Below are 16,692 nucleotides of genomic sequence, written 5' to 3' on the forward strand. Positions count from 1 at the left end.
ACAGAGGTTTGTCAAAGGGGTCACAACCCACAGGTTAAGAACCATTGCTCTAGAAGGAAGCCAGAGGTACTGGTGATGGGACCTGTGTGGATCACCAGCCTTCCTTCTGAATGCCTCTGCCTGTTTCTTTTCACAGAGCCCCTGGTTTTCAGAGATTAATTGTTGTCAAATGCAACTTATTTTCTAATCCTTTCAGGCCCCATTTAATCCTTCCGTTTTATTTTATCTATTTTTTTTTATAAAGTCACTGAGGCTTTTTAAAAATTTTGTTTTATGGATTTGCCAATGATTGTCCAGTTTGACAAATTGGATTCTTAGAGCTGATTCTCTGAAGAAAAGGATGCAATGTGACAAGAAACAGCTCATCCTCAAACCAGGAGAATAAATAATAAAAAAAATAACAGCAACCCTATTCTCCAGCCTTCCTGTGACTCACAGGGTGTCTCAGCTGTCACTGATAATCTAATCTTTCTATGATAGGTGAGGAACAGGACAATGGCGACCCAGCCAGGCTGTGGGTGTGATAGGCCTCTGATTAATAGGACTGTCCAATAAGCCCCCACCCCCAGGAAGATGATTAACGACGTTTGATGTGAACTCTGGCCTCCCCCAGTGGGAAGAGAGAGGACTGAGATCTGCACACAGAATGGCGTGTCCTGAAGGGTTGATTGATTTCTAAGGCTTTGTTCCTTCGAGGCTGTGTCCAGGGAGGGGCGTGGTACCCTTGTGGTGCATGGACTTCGGCAAGCACCCAGCCAAGGAGGACTCTGTTTATACTTCTCCTAGAGACCAGTTCTTACATTGCACTGGGCCACTGGATCGCTTAAGTGAGATGGTCTCAGCCACTGCTGCTGAATTGATGTCCCCAGCTGGTGTGATCATTGTGACGTCTCTCTCCCATAGTGCAAGGAACCCAATAAGGCATGCTGTAAGAGACAGGTTTGGCTTGTGGGCCCTTCTGGGCTAGCCACTCCATCTTCTGTGTTCACAGGGGATAGGCTGGGTGGGAGTGCCTGGTCTTTGGCAAAAGAGTGTGGGGGTCCAGTTTATACGCCTTCAGCAGAGGAACTAGGTGGAAGAGAGTGGTCATGGATGGGCATCTATCTGGCTCCCTTATGACATTCAGAGGGTAGGAGGAGGCATCCTGCCTGACCTCAGGGTGTGGCTGTAAACACTGCAGTGTTAGAAACTTCACTGTTACTGCAAATAACATACCAGACAAGAAGCAATTTAAGGGATGAGGATTTATTTCAGCTCACAGTTTAAAGGGATACAGTCTGTCACGGTAAGGAAGGCATGGGGGCAGGAGAATGAGAGATCATCGGAATCAAGAAACAGAAAGACAGACGCTGGTGTTCAGGTCTCTTTTTATTCAGTCTGGGATCTTGTGCCACAGACTGGTGCTGCCCTACACTCATGGGGAGACAGGTTAACTTTTCTGGATCTGCCCTCACAAACATGCTCAGAAGTGTGTTTCCATGGTGATTCTATATCCAAACAAGTTGACAGTGCCAATTAATTATCACAACCACCTCACATTTGGCAGTGGTCGGGCCTTCTTAGCTTAGCTTTCTGGAAATGTTTCCAAATTTTTTCTTTCAGGAGGGCTAGAATATAGCTTTGAATGTTTCTTTCTCGTTATTGGCTTTCCCCCCTTTTCTTTTAAAAAAAGATGTATTTAAGTTTTAAAGACATTTTAATTATGTGTATGTGTGTGTGTGGCTATGTACACATGAGTGCAGGTGCTCTTGGAGGCCAGAAGAGGGCGTCAGATTCTGTGGTGCTGGCATTACAGGCAGCTACAGATACCTGATGTAGGTTTTAGACCCAACTCAGGTCCTCTGCAAGAGTATTATATGCTCTTTAACTGCTGAGTCATTTTATTACTCCCAGTTTTATTTATTTTTATTTATGTGTATGTGTCTTCTGGTGTCCACAGAGGCCAGAGAAGAGTGCTAAATATCCTGATGCTGGAGTTACAGGCAGATGTGAGCCTCCAGACATGGGTGAGAGAAATAAACACTCTTAACCACTGAGCCATCTCTCTAGTGCCCCTTACATTTATTTATTTATTTATTTATTTACACACACAAACACACACACACACACACACACACACACACACACACACACACACACCTGCCTGATGTCCTCTTCTGACCTCTGCAGGTACCAGGCATTCACATGGCACACATACGTACAAGCAGGCAACACGCTCACATAAAAACCAAAATGAATACATCTTTTAAAATAAAACAAAAAAAGAGATGATATTTTGAAATATTTTTTAAATGTGTTTGAGTTTTTTGCCTGCATGTATGTGCACTGCATGGATGCAGTACCTGCAGAGGCCAGTAGAGGGCATTAGATCTCCTGGGACTGGAATTATGGATGATAGTGAGTCTCCATGTGGATACTGAGAACCAAACACAGGTCCTCTGCTAAAGTAGCAAGTGCTCTTAACCACTGAGCCATTTCTTCGGCCCCGTATCTGGCTTTTTATGTGGGTTCAAACGAATGAACTCAGGTCGTCAGGTGAGACCAGCACCTTTACCCACCAAGCCATGTCTTCAGCCTTTACTGTCTTTCAGACCCTATCACACCTTTAGTAACAACCCTATACAGTTTTCCTATAGAGAAAAAACCATTTGGGGTTTCCTTCTTGGCTGTGACAATTACCTAGTTGCTGTAAGTCGAGGACAGTGATGATCATAAACGAGACCAATCGAGTGTCCAGACCAGTGGCTGTCTGAGACCTGAAGGTGTGTCTGTCTGTGGGACTGAGTAAGACCTGAAATGCAGTCAATGCTCCAAGGATTGGAAGGGTGGCCGGGGTTGGCCTTCTGAGAGATGAGCTCAAATCCAGACCCGTAGCAGTGGGAATTAGAGACACTCAGCCCCTGACGAGAGAGAGGAGAGACGGGAATCTGGCAGAGGCCTCCCTTCTGACAATATATCTCCAAACCACCAGGTGCCTTCCACATGTCAAACCTCAGCTGCCAGCGGCACTCTGAGCCATCCCTAGGGACTGCTGGTCAACAGTCACAGTTGACAGTACTGTTGGCTTGGACCCCACAGCAGAAGTGGCGCCATGGTTTAAATATTTTATGGCTTTTTAGTCTTATTGGCCAAGTCTGAATGGAAGATGAGCAAAACGAAACCACTGCCTCAAGGCTCATGAACCTAATTTGTCTGGGCCAAAGAGCCTTGCTAGACACTCCTGGCCTGGTGGCTCTGAAGCTGTGAAAGGGTGCTATGTGGAAAGCCCTGTGCTCGGCCCACGGAGAACAGCACATCTGCTGTTGGGATGCCTGTGGCTGTAAGGGTTTGTTTGAGGCAGAGTCTCGCGTATCCCAGGCCTGCCTTGGACTCTTTACGTAACCAAGGGCGGGCTCGAACTCCTGATCTTCCTGCTTCTTCTTCCCCAGAGCTGGGATTACAGGCCTGTGCTACCATGCCTGGCACGTTGTCATTTATTTTGAATAAATTATTGTTCATTCTGGGATGCTTACTGTGTGACCATTTAACAGTGTTCCTTCTGGGAAGAAAAACATTCCAGGGCACACATGGAATGCTGGACATTCTGGAAGGAAGTATCCCAAAAGTGACATGCAATAGGGGGTGCTTATTATTCTGTCTATGTATGCATGTGTGAATGTGTGTGTGTGTGTGTGTGTGTGTGTGTGTGTGTGTGTGTCTGTCTGTCTGTGTATGTGTATGTGTGTAAAGGCCAGAGGACAGCCTTGGGTATCATTATTTAGGAGCTGACCACCTTCTATTTTTTGGTTTTGGTTTATCTGTTTGGTTTTGAGACAGAGTCTCTCATTGGCTTGGAACTCATCAAGTAGGCCAGTCTGGCTGGCCAGCAAGCCCCGGCAATCCTCTTGTCTCTGCCTCTACAGCACTGGGACCTCAGCATACTCTGCCACACCTGGCTTTTTCACACTCATTCTGGGAGTCACACTCAGGCCCTCATGGTTGAAGACCACTTGACCAACTGAGCTGTCTCCTCAGGCCTTCATTACTTGGTGTGTGGCTGTGAGAAAATACTGGACGAAAGCCACATGAGGAAAGAAGGGTCTGCTTTGGCTCACGGTTTGCGGGTGGCTGTCACAGTGGGGAAGCAGGAGGCGGCAGGTCACGGGGTGTCCACAGCAGAAGTCGGGGAGACAGGATGGTAATGCTCACCCCACTTCTCCCTTTGTGCTCCCTTCAGGACCCTCGCCTACCCACATTCAGAGCCACCCTCCCCTCTTCAGTTAAGTCTGGAAACACCCTCGCAGACATGCCCAGAACTGTGTCTCCTAGGTGATTCCAAACGCTACCAAGCTGACGATGCAGCTTAAGCACCACACCACATGATTGAAATTGGGATTCTATGACTCAAGGAACAAAGGAATGTTACTGGCTAACGGCTACAGTGCATGCTCTAGCGGGGGAGCAACTTGTCCTGATTTCCCCAGAACTGTCCCTGTTTTAAAAGTCAGAGTCTCAATCGCTAGTTCTGAGAAAACCATGTGACCAACCATTTTAACTCTACCCTACCAAAACCTCCTGATTTATTCTTTTGGAGGTCAGACCTAGGTCTGAACAATTTTTAACACTCTCCCAAGATGATTCCAACATGCCCCAAAGGTTAAGGATCTCTGGGATTAAGTTTCTATGAAGCAAAAGGACACTCAGAGTTAATATGTATAGGTTATATACATACCCCACTAATATCAGGGCAGGAGGGAAATGTGGAGAGAGAATTCGGTACAGCTGAACACTAGGAATGCTCCCAGAGTGTGACTGAACCCCCAAGCCTAGTGTGGCTTGGGAATCTTCGGATTTCACCTCCAGCTTATTTCTTGTCCCTGTTGCCAGAAAGGACAGACTAACTCAGAGTCCCCTCCTCTGGAGGGCTTGACACCCTCCAGCCATTTCTTTCTTCTTTAAACTAATTTTTCTTAAGATTTTTTTTTTTAAGATTTATTTCTTTATTATGTATACAATGCTCTGCATGCATGTATCCCTGCACACCAGAAGAGGGCACCGGATCTCATTATAGATGGTTGTGAGCCACCATGTGGTTGCTGGGAATTGAACTCAGGACCTCTGGAAGAGCAGTCAGTGCTCTTAACCTCTGAGCCATCTCACCAGCCCTTCTTAAGATTTTTTTAAAAAAATTTACTATGTACACAGTGTTCTGTGAGTATGCTTGCACACCAGAAGAGGGCACAAGATCTCACTACAGATGGTTGTGAGGCACCAGGTGGGTGCTGGGAATTGAACCTCTGGAAGACCTCTGGAAGGACCTCTGGAGGACCTCTGGAAGAGCAGCCAGTGCTCTTAACCTCTGAGCCAACTCACCAGCCCCAGGCATTCCTTTCAAAGCCCTTCATCACAGTCTGTGATGTTGAGCTATAGAGTCCATGGCCATGGGAGATTGAAAATTCCCACAGAATAGAAGCCCCATTCAGGCTCAGCTATATTTCGAACATTCAATAGATATGATGAATGAATGAATGAGGAAGCTATACTTTATTTTCTTTGAGATAGGGTTTTCATGTAGTTCGTTTGGACTGACCTTTAATCCAGTATGTAACCCAGTGAACTTAAACTTCTTGTTCTCCAGCTTCTGCCTTCTGAACGATGCAAAGATGAACTCTGACCAACCCTTAAAAGAGCCTAGGAACCTCTCGCTTCAGGACTGTGGGTGGAGCTGACCAGGAGTGGGAGTGGGCCAAGCTCCTCCCCCAGACCCTAGAAGACTGTGTCCATCTCCCTGGCCCAGGCCCAGGCGGTTGGGAGCCTTGCGTGTGCAGCCGTACCCGGTAACTTTCCTACGTTCCGGGCTCATTACTCATCATTAGGAGTCCCGGTGTCTGGAGTTTTCCAGGTTATCAAAGCTTCTCCGTCTGGAGCGACCAGCAGGCCCAGATTCCTGTCACCGGTCATCTCCTGCCTTGCCAAGCAAACAGTTGAGTAACTCGGGAAGAGGGGATTTGGTTTTTAAACTCACATAATTCAGCCTGACACCCCAACACACAAGCGTAGATCTGGCCCCCCGGAGAGCTTCTCCTGGCTGCAGGACTGCGGACCGGCTTTCTTTGCAGTGAGGTTAGTTTGGACGTGGTGGGCGCCCCTCCCCTTTCCTCCCCTGGGGAGAGCTGAAAGTGGGCAGAGCCGCGGCGGACTGTGCCGGGGCTCTCACCTCCTCCTCCAACTCTGCAGAAACATGCTTCCGGTCACACCCCTGCCGGTTGCTTCTCCAGACCCTGAACACCTACCTTCTGGGACTTTTTCTATTTTTGTCACAGGCCCAGGGTGGGGTTCAGAATCCAACTGGACTCCCCGGTCCTAGATCCCTCAGTGCTCCAAAATCCACATGACTGTACAGAAAATGCAGCTCAGGCTGAACTCGGGTCAGAAGGCGGCCCGGGATGCTCCTGGACGCTTTTTAACATTCCAGTAAGAACCTTGAACACCCCCAACGATGGGAAAGCAGATTTAAATGATGTTTTAAACAACGTGTAAGCGTGGCACTTCCTGATTAAGAAGTTTGTGTGAAAATTCTGACCTAAAAATTTTTTTTTTCCTTTCTGATTTTGCACAAAAATGTTTGCTCATCCTTGCCCTAAGTGATGCAGGCTCTGCCACTCTTCCTCAGTAGAGAGCAAAGACTGAAGCAGGATCACACTTGGGAAGATGCAGAGTCCTGGGATACTGAAATGTTTTGAAGAATTCTATCACCTATGGAGGAAAGGACAGGAGGACCACAAGTTCAAGGCCTGCCTGGACTACAGAGTGAGTTCAAGACCAGCCGAGTTACTTAGTGAGATCCTGTCTCCAAATAAAAGCTGGAGAAGAGAAGGAGAGGAGTGTGGCCAGGGAGGTGCCTCAGTCGGCAATGTGCTTGAAACTAGTTCAGTCCCAAGCATCCACATAAAAAAGCTGGGGACACAGAGACAGGCCCCGGCCAGTGAGAGACCCTGCAGTCCAAAACAAGGTGGGAAGCCCCTGAGGAATAACACCAGAATCCTCTGGTCTCCACAGGCATTCATGCATGTTTCTACATATACCCATCTATTCATGACTATGAGAGAGAGAGAGAGAGAGAGAGAGAGAGAGAGAGAGAGAGAGAGAGAGAGAGAGAGAGAAGAGAATATAGATCAGTGGCATGTGTGAGACCCTGAGTTTAATCCCCATTGCTAGGGCTAGAGAGAATGCTCAGTGGTTAAGAGCACTGGCTGCTCTTCCAGAGGACCTGGGTTTAATACCCGGCTCCCAAATGACAACTCACAACTGTCTGTAACTTCAGTTCCAGGGGATCCAACACCCTCTTCTGGCCTCCATGGGTACCAGGTACCCACAAGGTAAGTGCACAGACATGCACACAGGTAAAACACTCATACACATACATAAAAAAAGTAAATAAAAATTTAAAAATCCCCAGTGCTGCATTAAAAAAAAATCAGCATCAGTTATTAGTTTCACAACTGTCTTGAGAAAATTAGTATTGAAGATGGGAACAGAATATTATAGCTCCCAGTACTAGCAGCTGATGTCACACATTCCCAGCTCATGAGGTAGAAGTGCTGGTCTGTGGACTTGCTGCAGCTCTCTACTGAACAGACTTTCTTGCTTGCCCAGGCTTCTGTGCCCCAGAGGATGCTGCGTCTCAGACATCATTGCCCCCAGCCTTCAGGAGGGCCCCCCTGGCAGCCCTACCCTCCCTGGCTGGAGAAGGGCCAGCTCCAAGCTGGTCTGACCTGCACTACTTCTGTCCAAGGCAGGCTCCTGTGTGTTCAGAGCCAACTCTCACCAGCATGTTTTACATATTTTAATTAAAGTGCCGCCCTGGGCTGGCAGGGCCTCTGATAGATGGCTGCAATCCGAGGTGCAGGGCGGCGGTGGTGTGAAACATGGCATCCGAGGATGCACTGGCGAATGCGTTGGCTTACACCTCTGGAGGCAGGTCTGCTCCCTTCTGGGAGGAGGCAAGCTTCAGGCAGGTGCCAGTCACATCCAGATGCAGCTCAGGCAGGGCTCAGAGACACAAAAACAGACTGTAGAAATGGACCATGGGTGGGTTCTAAGGACCAGCTGGCTGGTGGGCTCCGGATGAGTCCGATTCTTGCAGAAACACAGCCCTGTGGACACTCCTTAGCAGTGTCAAATTATGACAAATGGCATGGCTAAAAGTTGCTGGGTGGCAGCTGCCGCATCTCAGAGGGAAGCAGGTATTTTTAGCACCGTGCCTTGGGGGTTCTGGCGCTGGGTTAATTAATCATGGTGAACAGCACCAAGTTTTGTTCTTCATCCTCATCCCCAGCCCCCAACTCCAGTCTGTTCTCACTGCCCAGCCTGGGATACCAGCTGCAGAGTTGGAAACTGCCCAGAGCTGCAGCAGTCCCACATGGCCCTCACACACCCAGCATGAGGGAAACCCTCTTCCCCCTTCCCCTATGGTCCCGCCCCCCTCCATCATCGCTGCCTGCTGCTTCTGCTTGCCTCCAGACACACAGCAAGACCCAGGTTTCCTTTGCTTCTCCCCCTCCCCCCATTTCCTCCCCACGACTGTCCCCTAGAACATTATCTCCAGGTCTCTCTCAGTCTTTGTGTCTCATCTTCCCCAGAGCGTCACCTCACAAACCCCTCATTCTGCTGAGCCTCGGGGCTTCCTACAACTTGACTCTTACCTTCAGGGACCGGATGCCAGCCCCATGGCCATATGTGTTGATTGCTTACCTCACTGTTTGTCCTCTTGCAGTGAAATGCTGGCTGTCCCAGAGCAGGACCTTCTTCTATGTCTTCTATGTTCTTCCTCTTGAACACCTATTGCCTAGCTCAGAGAACACAGGGTAAGCATGCAATGGGTTGTGCATGTATGTGGATGGATGGATGGATGGATGGATGGATGGATGGATGGATGGAAAACTAGGTAGATAGATGGGTGGGAGGATGAACAGGAGGAGGATGGATGGGTGATGACTAGGTGGGAAGATAGATGAGCAGATGAATGGATGGATGGGTGAAAGCCTACCTGGAAGAGATGTTTGTATAGTGACCTGTCTTAGGCCAGTGTAACCATCATGAGAGGCATAGGACCAGGGGAGTCTATGAAAAGAATGGCTAGAATCCACAGCTGTCCCCATTTCTAGAAATAGCTGCTCACATGCTCTTTGGGAGTATGGCATATTGCTCTGAAATCCACTTCTCCAGCATTGGAGAATGAAAAGAGATAGCCACTGCCTGAATGATGACATAAGAAGTTCATCTGACAGGGGCTGGAGAGATGGCTCAGTGGTTAAGAGCACTGGCTGTTCTTCCAGAGGTCCCGGGTTCAATTCCCAGCACTCACATGGCAGCTCACAACTGTCTGTAACTCTAGTTCCAGAGGATCTGACACCCTCACACCAATGCACATAAAATAAATTATATAAAATAAGTTCATCTGGCTGGGTGGTGGTGGCACACACCTTTAATCGCACACCTTTAATCCCAGCACTTGGGAGGCAGAGCCAGGTGAATCTCTGTGAGTTTGAGGCCAGCCTGGTCTACAGAGTGAGATCCAGGACAGGCGCCAAAACTACACAGAGAAACTCTGTCTCAAAAATCCAACCAACCAAACAAACGAAAAAAGATCATCTGAGGATTAAGCAAGGTCTTAACAATACACCCACTCTTCGTGGAAGACATAGTTGGTTGCCTGTTCTTCTCGTCATTTGAGTACAAATCCCCAATTGGTTCTGATATTGGGAGGCCTGTGTATCAGCCCAGGAAGAGAAGTGTGACTGCGTGAGCCAACTTTGGGTTAGAGCCGACTGTGGATTAGAAGTGGCTGGGGACGCCATTCTAACAGGGCATGAGGAGCTTCTGGTTTCTTAGGGTTCTGTGACTTGACAAAGAGGTAACAGGAGAGACATGAGTGGGTGTCCTCTCTAATTCCCCAAAGGGTTGAGGTCTATCCCACCACAGAGGCGAAAACACAGGGGACTGGGAGGGAAGCCGTGTGGTTTCCATTCCTGAGGTGCCCAGGTCAAGAAGAAATGGTTTTCAGAACCCGGGTCACACGTTATGTTCAAACTCAATAGCTTTAAGGCATGCCATCTACGAGCCTCGACCCATTCTGACTGAACTGGGCTCCCAGGGGGTGAGGCCTGGGTCTCTGTAAAGTTGCCTCATCCCTCATGTCTCCCTGTCATTTTGAGTCACAGGGAAGCTGTGACAAGCTGAAAGAGACGGAGGCAAGGGGCCCTCATGACAAGGATTTTCAAGGTCATGGATACTTTGATAGGTCTAAATCCCTTTCTCCTGATACCTTGAAGGGAACAGATAGATCAGCAGTCCTAATTCTGAAGACATATGGGGAGGGGGGCAGGTGGTGCGCAAGACCAGGCCTGACTGGGGGACTTCCTGGCACAGGGGAACATTCAGAACTTGCCTATTCAGTGTAAGTCACAGTCCGGAAGGCTCAGGAGGCCACAGGCCTGGCGACAGCCCCAGGTCTCAGTTTCCTGTCGATCCTAGGATAAGGGGGATCCCTTTGGTTCCGAGAAACAAACTGGAGCCTCATTCAACAGCACCAGAGGAACTGAGAAAGCGCTCCCAATTCACCTTTCAGCTTCTGTGTCACAGTTTCAGCTGTGACTTGTGACCCATGTGAAACCAAGAGGCAAAGAATGAGAGAGGAGATGGAGGGGAAGAGGGAGAGGGACGAGACTAGAGGAGACACACTGATTTTGTTCTCCCTTTCACTAATCCGAGAAATATTATTTATTCATGGAGAACCCACTCCGTGTCCAACACTCAGCCCTAATTAAATACAGCACAGACCCCCATGCTGTTTCCATCAAGCCCCTGGTCCCCACCCACTCTTAGGTGCAATTCTGAGGCTGCGGTTTCTGGGAAGGCCAGTAGGTGTCAATGTGTCAGCAGAAAAGCTTGGGGTGCCTGGCGCTGGAGAGCCACCTACGGAAGGAAATTCCATTTCTTGTAGTTATCTGCACACCATTGTATGCAGGACAGCAGGCAGGACACTTAACTGTAAACAGGTCTAGGAATACATGATCGCTGTTTGCTGGGGTTTACTGTGCCTAAGGGTCCTGGAAGAACCAGGTAACAGTCGTGACCGAAAGAGGGGAGGGAGGCTAAGGAAGGCTATGGGGGGGGGGGGCGTTGAACACCGGAGTCTGCAGAGAAGCCTTCTCCCACCTCTCCCATCACAGCGGGGGAGCAGGCTCCGAGAGGGGAGATGACTGACCCGGGACCACAGAGCGGCTCCCAACTCCGGCTTCCCTGACTCCTAGTTACTCGGTCCATTCAATGTTCCTTCTCAGTAATTGGAGTTTCTTGCAATTCAAAGTCCCACTTTCACTTAGCTACGCCTGTCCCTGCAAGAGGCCCTCTCTGATGACTACGCGAGGCCACTAGACAGTCTATCTCCATCTCAGAGAAGGCAGCAGCCCTCACCGTGGGCCCTGCTGGTGCTGGAGTCGGCTTATCCGGGCTCAGGAGGGCTCATTTGGTGCTTCACTTCCTGGAGACAGCAAGTTGGTAGCTTGAAAATTAACCATGCTGGGAGTATTTACACTGTGGAAATTGGCAGCATCTGCCCGTCAGAGATTTGTTTCTCTCTCCCAGAGAGCTGTAGGCCATGGCTCTCAGAAACTCCGGGAAGGAAACAGGCTCAAAGGGGAAAGATGTCCACCTAATGCCGAGACATGGCTTCCAAGTGATGAGGCCGGGCCCACGGTGCAGGAGGGTGGACAAGAGGGTGCTCAGAGACGAGAGACCTGACGGCCTCTGAGGTCACTTGGATGTGAAGGAGTCCGGCTGATTCCAGGAGGCTCCCTCTGTGTTGTTCTGCAGTGACAAAATAAAATATCAGAGGCGGCGAAATCTACAAGATGACGACAAAAGAATTTATTTCCTTAGAATGCCATAATTCCAGAAACAGAGAAGTCCAGGACCAAGGTGCTGGTGTCTGGTGAGGACCTTCATGCTGTACCGCCCCGTGTGGAAGGTACCCACGGCAGAGAGGCAAAGATGGCAGAAGACACAGGAAGGGGCCAAGCAGAGGCTTCGATAAGGGACCCACTCTGGAGATGGCAACATCCATCTACTACACGCTGCTTCCTAAAGCCCCCCCACTTCTCAACACTGAGAGGATGACAGAGTTTCAAAACGAATTGGGAAGGGGACAGACATCCAAACCATGGCACCAGATGCTGTCATGGCTGCTGCCCCAGTTAGGGTCATTCGTAGGGCAGCAGAGCAGGAACCAGCTTGGGTAAAGAGGCCATTTGTCTAGCACTGGAAGGATTGGCTTCGAGACTCGTTGTTGGGGAGATGTTTATGTTTGGAGCCCTGGAGGGAGGTCTGGGCGAGAGATTGCAATCTGCAAAGGCAGAGGTTTGGGAGCCAAATGTGGTTAGAAACTATAGTAACCAGGCAAAAACACAAGATTTACCCATCCACATTTTTTTCCCCTTTCTTATCTGCCACCGTCCAGATATGCTGAGGACCATGTACTTACTCACACTCGTCCCCTAGTTCCAGATATGCTGAGGACCATGTACTTACTCACACTCGTCCCCTAGTTCCAGATATGCTGAGGACCATGTACTTACTCACACTCGTCCCCTAGTTCCAGATATGCTGAGGACCATGTACTTACTCACACTCGTCCCCTAGTTCCAGAACGCAGCCAGCACTCAGGAGGAAGTTTTTACTGAGTAAGTATGAACGGCTCATTTTTATCCGTCGGGTATTTCTGTGGACCCCACTTCAAAAGCAAGCACATTTATCCCAACAAGAAGATCATCTAACCCTTCTGGCATCGTTGAAGGATATGGATTCGGGATTAGAATACTCCTTTAGCATCTTAGAGCTATGAGTCGGCCATTATCTCTTATGAGGACCCTGTCTCACTGGTGAGGCTGAAGGAAGCCCCGATACCAGGTCGTAACACCGGGTGGGAAGCTGCTCAGTCTCGGCAGTCTGTGAACCTGACCTGGCCCACCTTGTCTTGGCCAGTGTTTCCCACTCTCTGGGATTTAGCTCGCCCTTGGGGGTTAAAGGAACGCTTGGACTCCGGTTCTGAATTAATGAGAAGCCTCGGCCCAGGAGACTTGGGAAGCAAGCACAGTTTGTAAGTTCTCAGCCAAGGAAGCTGCAGTATGCAAAGTAGTGAACTGGACCTTTCCTTCTGATTGGCTGACGGGCCTTGATGTCACAATGGGATGGGTCTATCCACTCCAAATGACAGTGCCTCTAGCCCCCAAATAACTGACGCAGTTGGTTTCTTGGCTTCCTCTCTGTAGGAGGAGATGATGGAAGCCCTCTTTCAGGCAGGGTCCATCCTTATGAAGGTGAATACCTTACAGGGCAGGAAGATGGTGGAGAGTGGGCTCCAGTCCGGGGACCTTTCCCTGTCTCACTCATGGCCCTCCTGCCTCCCTCTACCAGCCGACTTGGAGATCCTGCAGCAGAAAGTGGCCGCGGTGCAAAGGGAGCTGGAGGACTTCAAGAAGGAGGCTCTGAAGGCCATCAGCTACCTGGAGGACGCCTTCTGCGAGATGAACGGCGTCCTGGCCCAGCAGGAGGAGCAGGCCGCCCGCGTGAAGCAGCGGCTGAGGGAGGAGGAGGACCGGGGCATCGTTCGCAACAAGGTGCTCACCTTCCTCCTGCCCCGGGAGAAGCAGCTTCGAGAACACTGCCAGCGGCTGGAGAACATGCTGGCCAGGAGCCACGACCCGCTGCGGGTCACCAGGAAGAGCCAGGACGACTGAAGGGCCCGCGCGCATGCGCCTGGGCTGGCGGGCAACTGGACGATTGTTTTTTGTTTTTTGTTTTTAATGGAAGGACAAACGCTAAGTCCCCATTTATTCCCTCTCCCCATTTTTATTGCTTTCCTGCTACCACCACACAGAGGCAAAAAAAAAAAAAAAAAAAAAAGAAAAAAGAAAAAAAATACGTTTTTTGGGTGAAGTTCCATTTATCCAGCTCCCTCAAGGAAGGACCTGTAACCTTCACTCCAACTGCTTTGTAATGGTACAGTTGCTTGGATGTGTAGCCTTTTCTCCTGTATATTCTTAAAACTGGTTGTGTTGAACAGATTTACCTTTCTTTTAATGACTCCAGGCTTTTGTGATTCATCACTTAACCATCGGTTTTACTGGCACGGGTCAACGTGGGGTCTATACCGTGAGGGGGATGGCCCACATCCTGAAATGGCCTCAGATGGCTGCATTGTGTGATTCTTGACCTCACGGCTTGGTTTTTCAGTCTGCTGGCGTCGCCTGTCTCTTTTCCTTACTGCTTTTGTAGAGCTCAGCTTCCTCACGGTTTAGCCTGTAGACTGGTTGCTGCTTGTGGTGGGCCTTGCTAGGGCTCGGCCGGGAGAACACACTGATCTCCAGGTGACACCAGGGAGACGCACAATAAAACAGTGAAAGTGACGCCTGCATGTGACTCATGGAGCAGGAGTCACTAGGGTGTGCCGTCATCGATGAGACAATGTACCCCCCATCCTCTGCTCCCACAGGCATCTCCTGAAGGCAGGACAGTGCTGTTTTCATACGGTAAACTGGCCACAAGAAGCAGAGCGCTGTCCTCTGTTTTCTCCACGTTAATGGATGGCTAGTGCTCCCAGTCCAGGCCACTTACGCCCATTTAACATCGTTCGGCATCACAAACCCCTGAACCAACCAGACTGTTTTTGGGCTAGTCCCTTCTGGGGTCCTGGAACAACGTGTGTGACGGGAGCCGTTAGCAGTCACTGTGACTTGTGTTTATCATCAGCCCGTTTCACTGACTCGTATATTCTTTCGCTGGTCCCTCCCAATGATGTATGATGCTGCCATACATCAGCCTGAGGACCTGGAGGTCTCTCTAGTCCAGAGCTTGTAGCCAGGCTCAGAACCCTCTGACTCTCTGTGGCCTCACCCATCCTCTTCTTTTACTCACAGACTCTCTCAAATAATATGCAAATATTTGGATCCCCTCAAGTTGGCCTTCACCAAAGGACCTTGTGACCCATGGTTAAGCACAGTATCCATCCATCAACCGCCCACCCAGAAGGGTTGTATCTCTGCTCTAACTATAGGCAGCTTCTGCTCCAGTTTAGCTGAAGCAGCGATTAGCAACAGTAATATTGATAACCACGTAAGAGCTCAGAGTCGTCAGCCACAGTACACACCGTGACACACTTCACTTTAGCGTTATGAGGGAACCAAGACTCAAGCCCAATAAATTGCCCGAGATCAAAGCTTGCTGGCTTGGGATTTGAACCTAGGACCATCTAGCTCTTTTATTCTGTGCTCTTAACCATCCTGGCGTGTTTTGGAAAGCTTTATGGATGTACAGTGTGGGTGAGACAAAGTACTGGAACTGTTGAGGGTAACACTGGGAGAAGGGAGTGTTTCCTGGGGGGATTCTTAGACCACTAAATCCCGGAGACAGCGAGAGAGAGAGAGAGAGAGACAGAGAGAGAGACAGAGAGAGAGACAGAGACAGAGACAGAGAGAGACAGAGAAAGGAGAGACAGAGAGAGAGAGAGAAAGAGAGAGACAGAGACAGAGAGAGACAGAGAAAGGAGAGACAGAGAGAGAGAGAGAAAGAGAGAGAGAGACAGAGAGAGAGAGACAGAGACAGAGACAGAGAGAGACAGAGAAAGGAGAGACAGAGAGAGAGAGAGAGAGAGAGAGAGAGAGAGAGAGAGAGAGGCAGACAGTTGAAGAGGAGAGAGACAGAGACAGGCAGAGAGGAGAGAGACAGACAGACACAGAGACAGAGAAGAGAGACACAGAGAGAAAAGAGACAGACAGAGATAGATACAGACTGAGAGAGGAGAGAGACAGAGGAGAGACAGAGAGGAGAGAGACAGGAGAAAGAGAGAGGAGAGATAGGGAGAGACAGGAGAAAGACAGAGGCAGAGACAGTTGAAGAAAGACACAGAGGGAGAACACACACACACACACACACACACACACGCACACACACACACACACACGCACAGTTTTCAAATGTAGCATGAGAAGAGCTTGACTGGTAATGGAGGTCTGCCCTGTGTAGAGGAAACAGGATCTAAAGGCTCTCAAGGTGTGTGTGGTGTTCTGAGAAGAAGTTAGGCAATTGGTGGCAACAAGACCACATCTGCAGCCACCGATGTTTAGTTTTGATCTGACACCTTGACATTTCGAGGGTCCTGGACAGCTGGAAGCGGGACCAGAGTGTGGGAGAGACCAGAAGATCCCAGGGAGGGGACAAGAAAGAAGGACCTGGGGACCCTGGCAGGGACATTTTTCGGAAAGGCCCAATCATGATTTTGCAAGCATTGGAAAGACTGTGCATTCGGGGTCTTGAGGGGCCTACTGGGGGTCACCTCTCTTTTTCCTGCTCAGGTTAAGCACCAGTTGAGGAGAAATGCAGAAGACAGGGTCATGGAGACAAGATGTCACCTTGATAGCTGATAACTTGCTTGAGATTGTGGTTTACGATCTGTCAGCCACATCTAACTGGAACCTTGTCCCTAAACCTGCTGTCACCTCCAGGAACAGCGCAGGTGGTGGTGGACAGCCGGGGGTCCCCCAAAGGGCTGCATCTATGGATGTGTGGAATGATCTGTGAGCAGAGAAAGCTTGGGAGACTGGAAGTGGCGTGAGCTGGGTGAGCAGTTCTCCAAACTCACTAGGCTGGACGTCC

General features: G+C 49.6%; 1 protein-coding gene across 1 annotated transcript; it reads left to right on the plus strand.

The window, feature by feature from the left end:
• Nucleotides 1–12,965: 12,965 nt before the first annotated feature.
• Nucleotides 12,966–13,837, plus strand: Ccdc182 (coiled-coil domain containing 182). The gene has a single exon (XM_059271491.1). The coding sequence runs from the start codon at nucleotides 13,317–13,319 to the stop codon at nucleotides 13,776–13,778; it is 462 nt and encodes a 153-aa protein (XP_059127474.1). The 5' UTR covers nucleotides 12,966–13,316; the 3' UTR covers nucleotides 13,779–13,837.
• The last annotated feature ends 2,855 nt before the right edge of the window (nucleotides 13,838–16,692 follow it).

This window comes from Peromyscus eremicus, chromosome 8a (genome assembly GCF_949786415.1).
Source record: "Peromyscus eremicus chromosome 8a, PerEre_H2_v1, whole genome shotgun sequence".
Taxonomy (NCBI): Eukaryota; Metazoa; Chordata; class Mammalia; order Rodentia; family Cricetidae; genus Peromyscus; species Peromyscus eremicus.